Source organism: Trachymyrmex septentrionalis, unplaced genomic scaffold (assembly GCF_001594115.1).
Source record: "Trachymyrmex septentrionalis isolate Tsep2-gDNA-1 unplaced genomic scaffold, Tsep1.0 scaffold167, whole genome shotgun sequence".
NCBI lineage: Eukaryota > Metazoa > Arthropoda > Insecta > Hymenoptera > Formicidae > Trachymyrmex > Trachymyrmex septentrionalis.
The window spans coordinates 601,052-616,308 of NW_017304831.1; the positions used below are offsets into that span (position 1 = coordinate 601,052).

The window sequence follows — 15,257 nt, forward strand, 5'->3', positions numbered from 1 at the left end:
ATAAATACATGATATTAAAATATTTTCTATTTTAAACAATATGAAAAAGACATCAAAGAGAAAAAAATTCTATTAGATATGGGATATTACATATCTATTGTGTTGAACATTTTTAATGCAGTACTCTTCAGATGTTTATGCAAACATATTACAAAATGGAGAGTATATAAGTGCTACAAAACAATTCCAATATGCTTTATAATTGTTTACATCTACATTACACATTTATTATGTATTTGTAAGGCCATATATACGAAATTTAATACAAAGATATTGCCTCTGTACAGACAATATTCGATATACTGATAAATTTGGAAATTTGTCTATTCATAGACAAATGGACGACACAGCCTCAACAGAGAATGTTCACAGTGTAAGACAGCAGCACAGACATATCTCAGCGCAGCCTCGCTTTACCATTAATTATATTATATTCATTTTGCAATGAATGTGTAAAACAGAGTCTTGTCAATTGCTTACGTTCAAAACATCCTTTGTAGGATTTTATTAAGGTATGGGAGTTCGCTTAAAAACTAAAATAATTTCACGTATGCGAATTTTTAAGTTATTTAATTATTTATTCGCGCTTGATTAACTTTACACATACCTGCATCACAGAGTTTTCTTGAAATCACCCATACACTGGCTGTATTTAATCAATGTTGTTTATGTCTTAAATGAGAAATGTACCTACAAAGGATATTTTAACAATGTTAAAAAATATAAGTCTATATAGAAACTATATCGTATGAATTTTTGTCTCTTAACAATGTACAGAACTAAATGTTTACATGTAAATATTACATAACAATGGATAAACAACAATGTTTAACAGAATGTTTTGTACCTAAGTATCTAATATGGCATAAGATAGGTCATGTGCCGAGTTATTCTTGGCTACTGTCAAGTCTAAGCCAACATTATACACAATTAGTTATTAAATAAGATGTGCATGATTTCAATGATTGATGAATCATTATTATATGCCATCTAACTACTTTCCACTTTAAGGGACTTCTAAAAAGAATTGTTTATAATCCCAGTTGTTTGAGTAATTTCAAAAATTATGTAAATGTCATTCTAAGAATTGCACGAAATTGTTCTAACGCGTTATATCATCATAAAAGTTATCAAAAGATTTCTATTTAAAAGAATGCTAAATTAAATGAAAATAATGCGAAATTAAACATTTCTTATTATTTGTAACAATAGAATACGAGATTTTACAAAATTTTTGATTTTATCTTAAAAATATTCAAGATGTTATAAATGAACAGACATCTTCTTGTCCAAATTTAATTAAATCAAATCTTTATTTATTTACGTTCCGCTATATGAGCACATATTAACAAATAAAAATTAATATATAATTCGAAAAACTCAGAAACTTGTCAAAAATAAAAATTATATCCAATAAAATATCAAAAAGAAACTCTTTAGAAGCCCCATAATAATTTATCTTCATTCAACATATTCTTCTTTCAAATTTATTTCACTCACTCTATGGTAAAACACACAACATTATAATATAATCCTATTAAAATGGCATTCAGTATCTTCTTATAGAATTATTTCATTCAATATATAAAAAAAATATATAATTTCGACTACTCAATGGAAACGTTTAGTAATCGTCAGTTTGTACTATCCGAATGCCATTTTTGTGTATATTACACTTCCTGGACTAGTTCTACAAAGATTGTGTAGGGCTGCCCACGAAATTCTAATTGAAATATAATTAATATCTATGTATGTATATATGTACGTATAGTGGGACTTTATTGATATATAGTCAGTTCACAATGCTCGTAATATTACAATGTTCTACAAGTGTCCTTGAGTTAGCATTGCTAGTAACACTTGGATGATAATTCAATTATACAAAATCGTATAAAATTTTGAAAAAATTATTAATATACACTTATCAAAAATGTGAAAATATAATTTCTAATCTATAATTTCATGAATACAAAAATCGCTGATATTTTTTAATAAACTAACGCAAAATAAGACTGCTGATTTGTATTTTAAACGAAAAAAATATTCGGGAAAACATTACATTTGAAAAAAATTAGATATAATAAAATTATTATGAAATAACGTAAAATTGATTTAATTAATTAAAATTATTGAGTAAAATTATTGCGAGAATCATGTTATTTTTTACAAACTTATCTTGTTTTATTTGAAAAATTTTGTTGAAATTTAAATACACTAAAGATATTTAAGCGTTAGTATTTATCTGCTTTGATTTATGTATGTTTCACAAATTACGATTCCTGTGCATATAATGCTTTCAAATTAAACTCAATAAATTTCACATCAAGATGCTTCTACAAAGCTACGAGCTGTGACTGACTTATACTTACCTATGAATAGGTGGTAATTTCCCACTAATATTTCTTTTCAATTGCACACGTCAAGTGCTTATTAATTTTCTTTATCGAGGTACTTTTCGATTTCGGCAAATATGTATGCTATCTTGAGTACGTCATGTCATATACATCACGTCCAATTTTTGGTAAGGTCTTAGTAATGTAATGCCATCACGATTTACTGGCTTCATGCCAACTCCAAGATATTATTTTCATTATAACTTGTATAATTTAAATAATTTATAATTTACATTTCCTGCAGAGAGAGAGAGAGAGAGAGAGAGAGAAAGAGAAACAGAGAGAGAGAGAGAGAGAGAGAACACAAGATATTGTACACAAGCATGTTCGGTTAGCTTTGGATTACTATATTACAAAGATGCTTGGTATATACCACCACACTGCAATTGATTGATGTATGACAGAATTTCATTGTACATCATTTTATATAATGGGCTTAACAAAGACACTCAGAAACACATACAGATGTAGACGCACCTGAGTGTATATGTGAACGTGTTGTCATATGCTCTCTACCGCACGCATCTTCGAAATGCTTTTTTGATTTTCCGTGGAGCTGCTGCCGATTGGGGTGGAGCACTATAAAAAAAAAAAAGATACATTTATTACGTATTATATTCTATAAAGATAAATGCATAAGCGCGAGATAAAGATATTTACTTAAATGCCGTTGGCGCACTTCCTTTGGTGAAATTGAACGAAGGCCGACTATTGGGATCGAAAGCCACTGCAGGAGTAGAAGCAGGAGAATTAAAATTGAATCCTCCGGGTGATGCAGATGTAGATGACTGCAACATTACAACCAATATCAATTTACTTGAAAGAAACATAAAAATACAGATCTTTGTGTGTGTGTGTGTGTAATAAGTACTATATTAAAAAAATATTAACATTTTAAATATATATAAAATATATATGAATAAAAATTTTTATATTTACCATTCCTCCAAAGTTAAAACCTCCTGATGTCGCAGCAACTGAAGCTGTAGATCCAAAATTGAATCCTGTACTGGACGAAGGAGTAGATGAGAATGATGATGTTGCTGGAGTTTGTGGATTTGTTTGTGAAGCACCGAATATCGGAGTAGCCGCTGCGCCTTGACCAAATGCCGCCGGTGCTTCTTGTTTAGTAGATGGATTAAACGCAAAATTGGTGTTTGTTGGAACAGAGTTAGCTCCAAATGTATCACTACCGAAAGTGTTACTATTCTGTGACGTACTTGAATTACTACCAAACGTAAAGAGCGGCTTCGCAGGTGACGTGGCCGGATTAACATTTGCAGAGAAGTTAAATCCGCCGCTTGCTGACTGTTGCGATGAAGCCGAGCCGAATGTGAATAAAGAAGAATTCGACGCAGCATTAGTTTCAACGGGCTTGGTGGTGGTTGAAAACATAGTAGATGTTGTCGTAGCATTGCCAAAAGCAGATGTATTATTTCCAAAGGCCGGGGTATTAGTTGATCCAAAAGGTGTCGAAGTAGCACTGTTGGACGGTGTGCCGAACGTTGATAGAGGGTTTGCCGTGGGTGAATTGAATACGGGTAACTTCGTTTCCGGCGTAGCAAAAATTGGTGGTTTACTCTCAGTGTTACTGCCAAATGTTGGAACATTTCCTTTGTTCTCAGGTATCACGAATCCTGATGGTTTGCTGCCCGTCGTAGTGAATGATGACGGTTTGTCTGTGCCGAATGCTATCGTCGTCTTCGACTTGTTGGTGAACAGCGGTGTGGAACTTGAGACGATCGGAAAAAGCGGAGCGACCGGTGTATTGTTTACGGATTTATTAGTTGGAGTAGTCTCAGTTGTCTTCTCTCCAAACGATACGCTCGTGGATAACGTGGCAGATGACGGTGGAATTTGGCTAAAAGACGGTACTGTAGTTGACTGAGATGTCGTCTTTGTATCGGAAAATGTGAAAGTAGGTTGAGCAAAAGTTGGAAGACAAGTAGTCGTTGCATTCGTGGAAGTTGTAGTAGCAGCGCTTACACTGCTTGATATCCCGAATGAGAATGTCGGCTCCGATTTTGCATCTAATATATTCTTTGTAATATTTTTTTGCGTCAGTAACGTCGTGCTAGTTAGTACTGCATCAGTTGTTGCTGCTGGCTTGGAGCTTTCTGTTACTGCGGTTGCAAAGGAAGTCTTTTTTGGGGAACTTTGAACACGCTCATTCTTGTTTGGAAAGGCGAATTCTGGTTTCTCATTTAAAAATCCTCCCATAAAGGAGAAAGAAGGAGCAGTCGATGAAGCGCAGGACACAATGCTTGTACTCTGTTTCTCACTTGTTGAACTATCGCTTTTTGGCATACCGAAAAGCGTTTCCTGTTTAGATTCCTGATTTTGATTAGTAGATTCGGATTTATCGTAACTCTTCACATTGAGTACAAATCCTGTACTACTAGAAGACATAGTGACACTATTAGTAGTTTTAGCTGCTTCACTTACAGCTTTATTCTCTTCCTTCGGAATGCCAAATGTAAACTGTACCATATCACTATTCTGTTGTCCACTACCAAATTTAAATCCGTTCAAGGGAGATGTGTCGGATTTAGATTGATTGTCAGATTTATCTATACCAAACTTAAATCCACTTGGTTGATTAGTTAAGTTTGTTGTACCAGATGGTACACCAAACTTAAACTGCAAGGTAGAATTACTCGATGAAGATTCGTTTGATTTTACAGTCCCAGGTTTTGAAGCTTGACAAGCTACACATTCCATATGTTTTGCGTCATTTTGTAGCAAGCATGAATCGCAAGTCCATGCACCTTCTGGTTTCTTAAATTTGTCTCCAAACCCATTACTTGAAGTCTGTTCCACTTTACTTGATTCTCCAATGGAATTAGGTTTAGGTGTGCTGCAACAAGGACAGGTGACAACAGAACTGTTATTTCTAACAAGGCATCCTGAACACTCCCAGGAATCTTTGCTTGGTTTAAATTTATTCATTATTTCGGAATTTGATATTTCTTTCGTTGCCGTGACTTCTGTGCTAGTATTTAACTTTTGCGCAGATGACTCTGTAACATTATCCGTTGTTTTCGGTTTTGTTTTTACAAAAGTAGGTTTAGATGTATTGCAACAAGGACATGTAATAACATTCGCGGCGTTTCTTAGTAAACAACCAGAGCACTCCCACGATCCTTCGGCTGATTTAAACTTATTCATTAGATCAAAATTTTGAGATTTAACAGTTTGTTGCATCACAGAACTACTTCCTGGTTTTGGTGTAGTGCATGCTACACACGTGATATCACTCTGCTCGTTTCTTACGCAGCAAGTTGTACACTCCCATTGATTCGTAGATAGTTTAAACTGAGATCCGAAACAATCGGGCTCAATTGGCTTTGTTTCCACGACTATATCTGTTGTCGACGTTGAAGGCAATGAAGTTTTGTCATTAGGATTGAACCGAGGCATTTTACATGCAGTACATTGTTTGTCTGTACCATTGTTTCTAATCATACATTCACTACACTCCCAAGATGACTCCTTATCGTGCGTACTTGTAATATCAGAATCTGAGCTGATAGTTTTGTCAGTGTATGTCATTTCAGAAGCCAATCCTGAGTTTGTTTGTCCAATTAAATTAGATTCTATTTTACTAGATTTGAAAAGTACATCCATAACATTTCCTGATTTCAATTCCTGCGGCAGCATAGACACGTTTTTTGCTTTTGCTTTTAATCTGGGTGCTGTAGATGAGCCACTCCAAATGAAATTTGGTACGGATGTTACCGCACAATCAACACTAAATTCCTTCTCTGTTAATGAACGTGAATCAGTCGAATTATTCGCGCAGTCTTCAGCGTTGAGTGGATTACTAAAAGTGAAATTGTTGACAGACTGCAAACTTTTCCCAGCATCCGTTACTTTAATAGGACTAGCAAATGTAAAAGAGTTTTCCTTATTTGCTATAGTTTTGCCTGCGGAATGTGAAGCAGGGGGTGGTAAGGTAAAATTAAAATTAGGTAACGTTGTTATTGGCAGAGGTATGTTCGGCAAATTTACAGGCGCCACTGTTTCTTCTTGCTCTAAATTTATTTTAGATTTACCCTTTAATTTGCCGCGGTACTTTTCACTATCGGTATCCTCCGTCCTAAAAAAATTTTTAATATATATTTTTTTTTTTTTTTAAATAGGGATGTGTATATTTACAACAAACACACAAAACTACATTTGATAAACATACCTCAGCCGATATTCTTGCGGAGGCGGAGGGGGATCGCTACGAGCAGAAACGATCTTTCTAGCCATAAGAGTTGTATCTTGTAGCTTTTGTCTTCGCCTTAACTTCAATATATCAGGGACGGTTGGTACTGTTAATTCACGCGTCAAATGACGCAGACCAATTCTAGCAGATGCATTTGGTATCTCTTCTCGTGCTCTTTTCCTGTTCACTGAAGACACAGCATTACTTGTGTTTTTTAACGGAATTTTTTTCGCATCGGATATAGGTGAAGAAAAATGTTCTAATGCTTCCAATATCTTTTTGGCGGTTTGACTCATTCCCGATGAATCAACTTCTACTGCATCAGAAGGTTTAACTTCAACATTCGTCCTCCTTGGTACTTTAAGTTGTATCTAAAATAAATATATAATCCAGAGTGTAATCTATGTCAATAAATTATTATATAATTGTATAAAATAATTCAAATTCACACGCGGGAACAAAACTTCCTTAAAAAAAAAAATCAAGATACGTACCTCGTTTGAATTGTTTAAAATATTACGATTTCGTTTATAAAGACTTGCTGCATTTGCACCCCCAAAAGTAATATTACCACTATAAAAAGGAGAGGATAGTAGAGATGCACGATCTGCAGCATTTGTTATAATTGATGCGTTAAAATTCGGTCTACGACTGCTTAAAGAATCGCGAGAATTACTATCTAGAAACAAGGATCTTGGAGATTGTAAATGATTAGCTGAAACAAAAAGATAATATTTGTATAATATATATATCGACATTTTAATATTCTTTAAAAATAATAATTTTTAACCAAGTACAAAATATAAATAATTTAATTAACACATTTAATTAATCTTTACGGGACAGAAAAGCTACTAGTGTCGCTGAAACAATATTATTTGAAGCAAGAAAAAAATACAATGAAAAATATGAATTAACAAATTACTTAAGAGAAAGTTATAAGATTTAAAAAACTGTCCTCTAGAGATTAACTAATTTAAAAATATCACATATTTATAATTAACTTTTAGACAATATAAGGTTTATACTCACTAAATGTCAATTTATCATCAAGATGCCTCTTTCTACTAGTAAATGTTGAACTGTACAATAAGTTTGATGGGCCTTCGTGCCTATTTATCTGTGGAATAAGTGAACTGCATCCACTAGTACTTTCACTGGATTCCGAATTATCATCCATTCCATTTGCTATTCCATTATTCGAAGCTAACGAATTTAAGTCAGACCTATGAGATGTTACAGTCCTAATGTCTGCTTGCACCGCAGGAGTAGAAGACATTAAACGGCCTATTCCACTTGGTCCAGCTATTGCAAAATCTTCCGCCTGTAAATAAGTTCTGATGAGCAAAGTTCAACTATCTCCAAATATTTCATCAAACAAATTAGTTCAGTTACCATTTCATTATGAATGGGATACTGCTCTTTAGAGGGTTTAACTGTATTCAAAGTAGTTTTAACTCTCGTTTGTATAGAAAATGTGCCAGGTGGATGAATCACATCCATACGAATACGCGATCGTTTACTAGGAGGTTGCTGCACATCATCCTCAAGTTCTGTCTCTTCAATATTCCCTCTATTTTCTAGTGTATCCTCATTATTTTGAGAGGTATTGAACCACTTACTAATCCATGAGGACTGTGGTATAAAATCTGTCACCTTGGTTGCCATTTTTCTTACAAATGACTGTAAAGAATATAAATAAACAAATTATGAATATATGTAATATTAATGTAAATTTATATAACCAATATTATAACATTTTATATTGCAATTGTTGATATTTTCTTTAGCGTTAGACTCAAATATATCACAAGCTATGTAAAAATATATCAAAAAATTCGAATTCTATCAGATTTAAAACAATATTTTTAAATAAAAGCAAATAGCAAAAATACAGCTTACAAATTTTGATGTAAAAATAACATCACACTGTAAATTTTATTGAGTTTATACTTTTCATTTGATTAGCATAAATCGTAAGTATAAATATATTTTTCAAGCTACAGTTTAAATTGCGTTACCGCATAACGTAACCGCAAAGATTCGCGCGAAGACCTACGCAGAGCGCGCGATGCTTGGAAGGGGGGATACGAGAAAGAGAGGAAGGAAGGAAGAGAGGAAGAGAGAAAGAGAGAGAGAAAGAGACGCACAGACGAATACAATTCGCGTTTCTTAAACTCCCGGAGGCTTACATGAACGGATGGATGCACACCTTCGAGTCGTGCTTCAGCGGTTGCCGTTCGTCGAGGTCGTTTCACGACGGTTCGTGCGCGACACGCGAGACATGGGGAGGAAATTGAGGTTATCATCGGGCTCACTCACATAACCGTGACACCGTGGAAATTGCGCGGGGGGACTACGTCGTAGGGAAAGGGCGGGCATGCGGGACACCATGCGGCGAGGAGTCGACATTCGTTCTCGGTTCGATCGCCGTGCTAGCCTGATGACGAAAAGGCGCGTGAAGGGCGCGGGACCCATTTCTGTCACGGGACAAGCACGCTCATGCTGCGACGGTTGTCCGTCGTAGTGACGAGGTGGCTACTCACGTTGTTCGCGTCGTAGGGCTTCGCATTGCGCGACGACGGTCGCCTGCCGGCTGGATTGCTGCCTTCTCTGGGCATGATTAGCCGTTCTCACTCCCTGCACTCGTCACTGTACGACGACCGTTACGAAATGCACACGCGCGTCGCAATCATCGCCTCCCTGGAAATTCGGTCACCGCTAGAACCGCGCACCACCTTTCCTACCTCCTACGGACGAGAGAGAGCCACGAGAGGGAATATGGCCGCGCTCCGATCACGAAGACCGCCACCGGGGCGCCAGTAGGCTTCCTTTAAATCGCGCTTGACTGCGCATGCCCTGTTCACGTGACGCGCGCGTGGCGCGCTCCCGTCGAGTCCGGCCAATCGGAGGAGCGAGACTGGACTTTTTGCTTCTCTCACACTTGACGTATCATGCACGTATTTTCAGAAAAAAAATTTCGATAATATAAAGAAACTTAGGATGCACAACTAGCTCCAGATGCACAACTAGTTCAGGAAGCTCTTTTATGATTGATTATTTTAGGATTTAACAGAATATGCCAATCAGACAAAAGAGCTCACCAGTGTCGTTTGTTGGAAAGCTCCCTACTGCCATTAGTGGGTAGTTGTTAGTAGTCAATGTAGTCGCTACAATCAGTAGTGTCAGCACTGTTGATAGTTAGCCACGTTTTGACGTGGTAGCGTTAGTATAGTCAAGTACAGTTATAACAGTGTAGTATAATTTATATGTATATCGTGGCATTTTGCCTTATTTGAGAAAGGTTTGTAAATAATAAATATTCTTCAATTTATTGGTAATATTTCACAGATATTTCTTTTATTTGGAACCTTGTGATACATTTAGAAGTAAAGAACTTGTATAAAGATGTTCACTATTTTATGAATTATACAAAGTATAAAACTGTTCTTTTTAGTTTAAACTTCTCCATGAGATTTATCTCTCTTATCTTTCTCTCATTGAAGAAAGAAAAGAAAAGAAATGTACAAGATGTTCAATTAGAAAGAATTTATAATTTTTCTTAACTTATATATTTATATGTTTTGTAATATTATCTTTAAAAATATGTTATATTAAGGATTGCTTATATGATTATTTATAAGAAAGACTAATAAATAATTGTATTTTTATATGTATAATTTTATTTAACATGTATGAATTGTATTATTGTAAAATGATGAAAAGTTCTTTGAATTTATGGTTTATATCTTGAAATTTTAGAAAACTATGCAACATACATATTATATATGCATTAATATATTAATGTCTAGTACAATTAATGTATAGATGGAGACTGATTATGATGATGACCATGGTGGTTGGAGAGATGAGAGGAATCGGAGCACTGATGAATGTAGTGGCGAAGATACATTTGATAATCCACAAGAAGTATTAAATGAATGCTTGGATAAGTTCAAAACAGCTGATTATATTATGGAGCCTGGCATTTTTGCCCAACTTAAAAGATACTTTCAAGCTGGAGGCAATCCTGAACAAGTTATAGAATTGTTGTCCAAAAATTATACAGCTTGTGCACAGATGGCAAATCTTCTTGCAGAATGGTTAATCCTTGCTGGAGTAAAAGTCACTGACGTGCAAGCGATGGTCGAAAATAATTTGAAAGATATGATACTTAAAAATTTTGATCCTAAAAAAGCAGACAAGATTTTTACGGAAGAGGGTGAAACTCCTGCCTGGTTAACTGAAATGATACAACATCCTACCTGGCGATCCCTTATTTATAGGCTGGCAGAGGAATACCCAGATTGCTTAATGTTAAACTTTACTATCAAACTTATATCTGATGCTGGATTCCAAGGAGAAATTACAAGCATTTCAACTGCAGCTCAGCAAATTGAGGTCTTTTCACGTGTATTGAAGACTGCGATTGCTGGATTTCTTCAAAATACAGAAAACTGGCAGTCTAGCATACAAGAGTGTGCAAAAATGGTGTGTCATGGTCAACATACTTATGTATACAGTCAAGTTTTGTTGCAAATCCTTGCGCAAGAATCTCGCGGTGGTTTCATGATGAAAAGACTTTCTCAAGAAATCACCAAGTGCGCACAACAAGATCGACATGATGTCACACCGATAACAATGGCCTTGAATGGTGCTGCTAGCAGTCCTGGAGCATGTCAAGCACTAGCATCCATGTTGTCAAGAAACAGCTTAAATCCCGCTGATATCACAGTCTTATTTAGAAATTATTCCACAATGGAATCACCTCCTATTGAACTGTTGCGCAATCCACAATTTTTAGGTAAATTAAAACTATTTACAATAATAAGAATTTCAGTTTTCTTCCTTTTTTTTATAGATTTCTTTTTTTACTGGAAAGTACTCAAAGTATCATAATTTATAATAAAATCAATATATTATTTTATAAGTTACTTTGATTTAGTTTATTTTACAATGACTACGTTTACATTATCATTAATCAGATTTTATTATAGTTAATTCAGTTCTTTAATGTCTTAAAGAAGCTAGTTGGCTTAATGGAACAGCAGATGCTTGTTAAGGGGAAAATCTGGAATGGATTTTTAGTTTTTACCTCCGCATATAATATAAAAAATGTTAATTAGAAAAATATTCCATTGACTATGTTTACATAACACCATTAATTATGTTTATAACATTAGTAGTTATTAATTACTGATGTAAAATGTCATATAAATGCCAATAATTTTATGATATATCGATTTTATGATATAAAATTGAATTTTACTAGTATTTATACATTTTACATCAGTAGTTAATAATTATGCATGCTATTAAACCCAATTAATGATGTTGTATAAACATAGTTAATGGAATATTTTTCTAATTAACATTTCTTGTATTATATGTAGAGGTAGGACTAAGAATCAGATCCAGATCTTTCTCTTAACAGTAATCTACTGTTCCATTAAGCCATTCAGTTTTTCTAAAAAATCAAAGAATTAAACTTGCTATAATAAAATTTTGTGTATTCTTTCTTGCAGAATTACTGGTCGATGCGCTTTTTAAACCCGGTGTAAAGATAAATCCTGAACACAAATCAAAATATATATATTTATTAGCTTATGCAGCAAGTGTATGTGAAACAATCCCTAAAAAAAGCAATATCCGCAAAATTAATAAAGATGAGTTGAAAACGACTATTCAGGCAATTGAAAAAGTGCATAATATATGTAATATAAATAAAGGTTCGACGGAGCTAATAGCAGAGTTGCAGACTTTGTATCAATGCATACGGTAACTATTGATTTCAGATTTTTTTTCCATGTCAGGGAAAAAAAACATTTTTTACTAATAAATTACAGATTTCCTGTTGTAAGCGTGGGTATAATACGATGGGTAGAGTGTACTGTGACTGAACCATCATACTTCAAATTATGTACAGAGCATTGCCCTGTACATCTCGCTTTATTGGACGAGGTTGTAGCTTGCCATCCTTTGTTGCACCCAAAAATACTAAGATTACTTGTGCACTTGTTTGAAAGCAAACAAGACGAATTAGAGATACTTGTACAAGTAGGCATATTTCATGTAGTATCAAAGATGAACAGCTATCGATATTTTATGTGAACATTTTTTTTCTATGTCTAGCTGGAAATGAAAAAGATGTTAATCGATAGAATGGTGAATTTACTAAGCAGAGACTGCGTAGTACCAGTTGTGTGCTACATTAAGCAATGTTGGCAACGTGGAGATACAGATGTATCTTTAATCAGATACTTCGTTACTGAGGTAAATTACAATACCGTTTTTTAATAGGTTATATCGATATTTTTTTTACATAGATATTTATAATACTAGGTCTTGGAAGCGATAGCACCTCCATATACAGCTGAATTTGTACAATTATTTTTGCCAATGGTCGAAAATGAAGAGATTACTGGAACTATGCGTGGAGAAAATGAAAATGATCTAGTTTCCGAATTTATTAGTAAGTATAGTGTTCAAAAACTACTAGTAGTACTTTTTGTCATATAAAAAAATAAATGCATCTTATTTTTTAGTTCATTGCAAGACACACTGTCCTGTTGTAAGATGACGGTATAAAAATTAATCATGGAGAGGACAAATCAAAGAAAAGTGACAGTGCGAAGAATATTTTTATTTTGTATAGAGATGGAGATCTTCATATATACTTATGGCTATAAATGTATACTGGATGAATTCTGCATCCATCTGTGATATTGTCTAAACATTTTCTGTAACAAAAATATTTGTATATATATATATATATATATATATATATATATATATATATATATATATATAATCAATATCATATATGAATATTATAAATTTTAAAGAGGATTAGATTTATTAATAAAACATAAAGATAAAATATTAATTGGCTTTAAAGAAGAATTTTAATCATTGTTACATTTATAAGGTCATATCCATTCAAACAATATCTTGTAACATAAAGAATAAATATTGAGTACAAAAACATTTCTTTCGTGCTGTTAGTATATTATTTAAAATTATGAAATATGGATATGACGCATGGAGAATAATTGTTAGATCCTTTTATACACACAGCATTCAGTGAAAAATATCAAATCAATGTCAAATTTCGGTGTTAAATTAACATGTAATTGGTCACTTCTCACTGAATAAGAGGTAACGAAAAACTAATAATTATATTATACACAATCATCAAGTGCAAAGGCAAATAAATGCTTTCTAAAATAAGTTGTCACACCTGCATTAAAAATAACTTAATATTAAAGACACTATTAAAACAAAAAAAACATTTCTCTAATGATAGATTCCTAACATTCACTTACTGATCATTACAATCACATCTTTTCAGCTGTAACAAAATATATTGTACGTATAACGAAAGTATAATAAAAGAATATATAAATTCTACAAAGTATAAGTGTCTAAAGAAAGAAATAGTGGCAGAAATGATACGATATAAATGATGACAGAATAGAATCATTGTAACGATTACATTTCTCTTCATTAGATTACATTTCTCTTCATCAATATCAATTCGAGAATGAAATAATAAATCCGAAAGCATACGTACTGATGGGTTTTCCATCTTTCCATTCAGTGAACTTCACATTAACTTCATCGCGTTTAGCAGCCTCTACCCTCAAGTCGGCTTTCAAGGCTTGCCTGACTAACCTAGCTGCAATTTGAGAGTAGTTGATGTAACTGTAACAAGATAAAGGGATCGAAAATTCGTATAAGTATATATTCTTCAACTTTTAAAATATATCGTTATCCACAAGTAACAATTAACATTGAACAAAAATGAAATTTTACGTTGATTAACGATCAGATGACAATTCGATTACATAATGCGATTCTAATATAAGATTGTATCATATACTTGACATATATCAAGAAACAATGTAAAATACGGAGGATGGTAATAATTTCCTTACTTCAATCCTGCCTGTCTCCACGCTGACATTTTTTTCGGTTAATTATATTCGCTAAAGGATGAGAATTTTAACAAACAGCACAGTGCAACCTGCAACACACGACAGATTGTAGCACCAACTGTAGCAAATACCTGTACTATTATGTTAGAACTGTATGGGATAGAGAGAGAATTATTAATCCATATTGTTGTATATTTAACATACGAAAAAAAATTATAGAATAGATAGAAATAAAAATTTTGCACAATTTCTTAAACAATTTTACTTGAATTATAAAGATTATAATATAGGTTAACTTAATCTCGGTTTAATTTATTCTCTTTATCTTTTCCTAATTTTTAGAATTAGAAAAAGATAAAAAAAAATTTATAGAAATGAACGTATAATTTACTGATAAGTTAATCAAAATACGTTTCTTTATCAATTCGAATTCTAAGAAAAAAATGCCAATTAACAAAGTCTAAATCTGATATATATTGTTTTATTTTTAATACAATATATGATTATTTTTATGTAAAAATAAGAAGTAACAATAAAATAAATTTAGATATTATTATAATGAAAATTGCAGATTCAACGGAAAGCGTCCAAATTCTCTTTTCTCATTAGCCGCTGAGAGAAGCGTAGAGAGTGCTAGAAGGAATAAGGAATACCGATTTCAACCTATCAGAAACCGTCTCGTAGACATCAATTTCGATGTATCTAATTTCTGAT

General features: G+C 33.4%; 3 protein-coding genes across 6 annotated transcripts; 1 reads left to right on the plus strand and 2 right to left on the minus strand.

Moving 5' to 3' along the window:
* Positions 1–661: 661 nt before the first annotated feature.
* LOC108746316 (nuclear pore complex protein Nup153-like) lies at positions 662–9,387 on the minus strand. Of its 3 annotated transcripts, none has more exons than XM_018483011.1 (9): positions 9,153–9,387; positions 8,002–8,289; positions 7,639–7,930; positions 7,101–7,321; positions 6,586–6,977; positions 3,333–6,492; positions 3,054–3,181; positions 2,871–2,972; positions 662–690 (listed from the first exon to the last, which is right to left on the minus strand). In XM_018483011.1, the coding sequence occupies exons 1-8, from the start codon at positions 9,225–9,227 to the stop codon at positions 2,906–2,908; spliced, it is 4,623 nt and encodes a 1,540-aa protein (XP_018338513.1). In that variant the 5' UTR covers positions 9,228–9,387; the 3' UTR covers positions 662–690; positions 2,871–2,905. The 3 variants fall into 3 exon arrangements, with proteins under 3 accessions (XP_018338513.1, XP_018338514.1, XP_018338512.1); XM_018483012.1 differs by lacking the exon at positions 662–690 and having other exon boundaries at positions 2,635–2,972; positions 3,333–3,514; positions 3,614–6,492; XM_018483010.1 differs by lacking the exon at positions 662–690 and having other exon boundaries at positions 2,635–2,972.
* A 413-nt stretch (positions 9,388–9,800) lies between these two features.
* LOC108746323 (negative elongation factor D) lies at positions 9,801–13,214 on the plus strand. The gene is made up of 7 exons (XM_018483037.1): positions 9,801–9,910; positions 10,435–11,410; positions 12,132–12,384; positions 12,453–12,663; positions 12,739–12,879; positions 12,949–13,078; positions 13,152–13,214. Exons 2-7 carry the CDS (start codon positions 10,435–10,437, stop codon positions 13,184–13,186), a joined length of 1,746 nt encoding a protein of 581 aa, XP_018338539.1. The 5' UTR covers positions 9,801–9,910; the 3' UTR covers positions 13,187–13,214.
* A 14-nt stretch (positions 13,215–13,228) lies between these two features.
* Positions 13,229–14,688, minus strand: LOC108746331 (ATP synthase subunit epsilon, mitochondrial-like). Of its 2 annotated transcripts, XM_018483045.1 has the most exons (4): positions 14,544–14,688; positions 14,180–14,310; positions 13,932–13,957; positions 13,229–13,346 (listed from the first exon to the last, which is right to left on the minus strand). In XM_018483045.1, the coding sequence occupies exons 1-3, from the start codon at positions 14,570–14,572 to the stop codon at positions 13,944–13,946; spliced, it is 174 nt and encodes a 57-aa protein (XP_018338547.1). In that variant the 5' UTR covers positions 14,573–14,688; the 3' UTR covers positions 13,229–13,346; positions 13,932–13,943. The 2 variants fall into 2 exon arrangements, with proteins under 2 accessions (XP_018338547.1, XP_018338548.1); XM_018483046.1 differs by lacking the exon at positions 13,932–13,957.
* Positions 14,689–15,257: the final 569 nt, after the last annotated feature.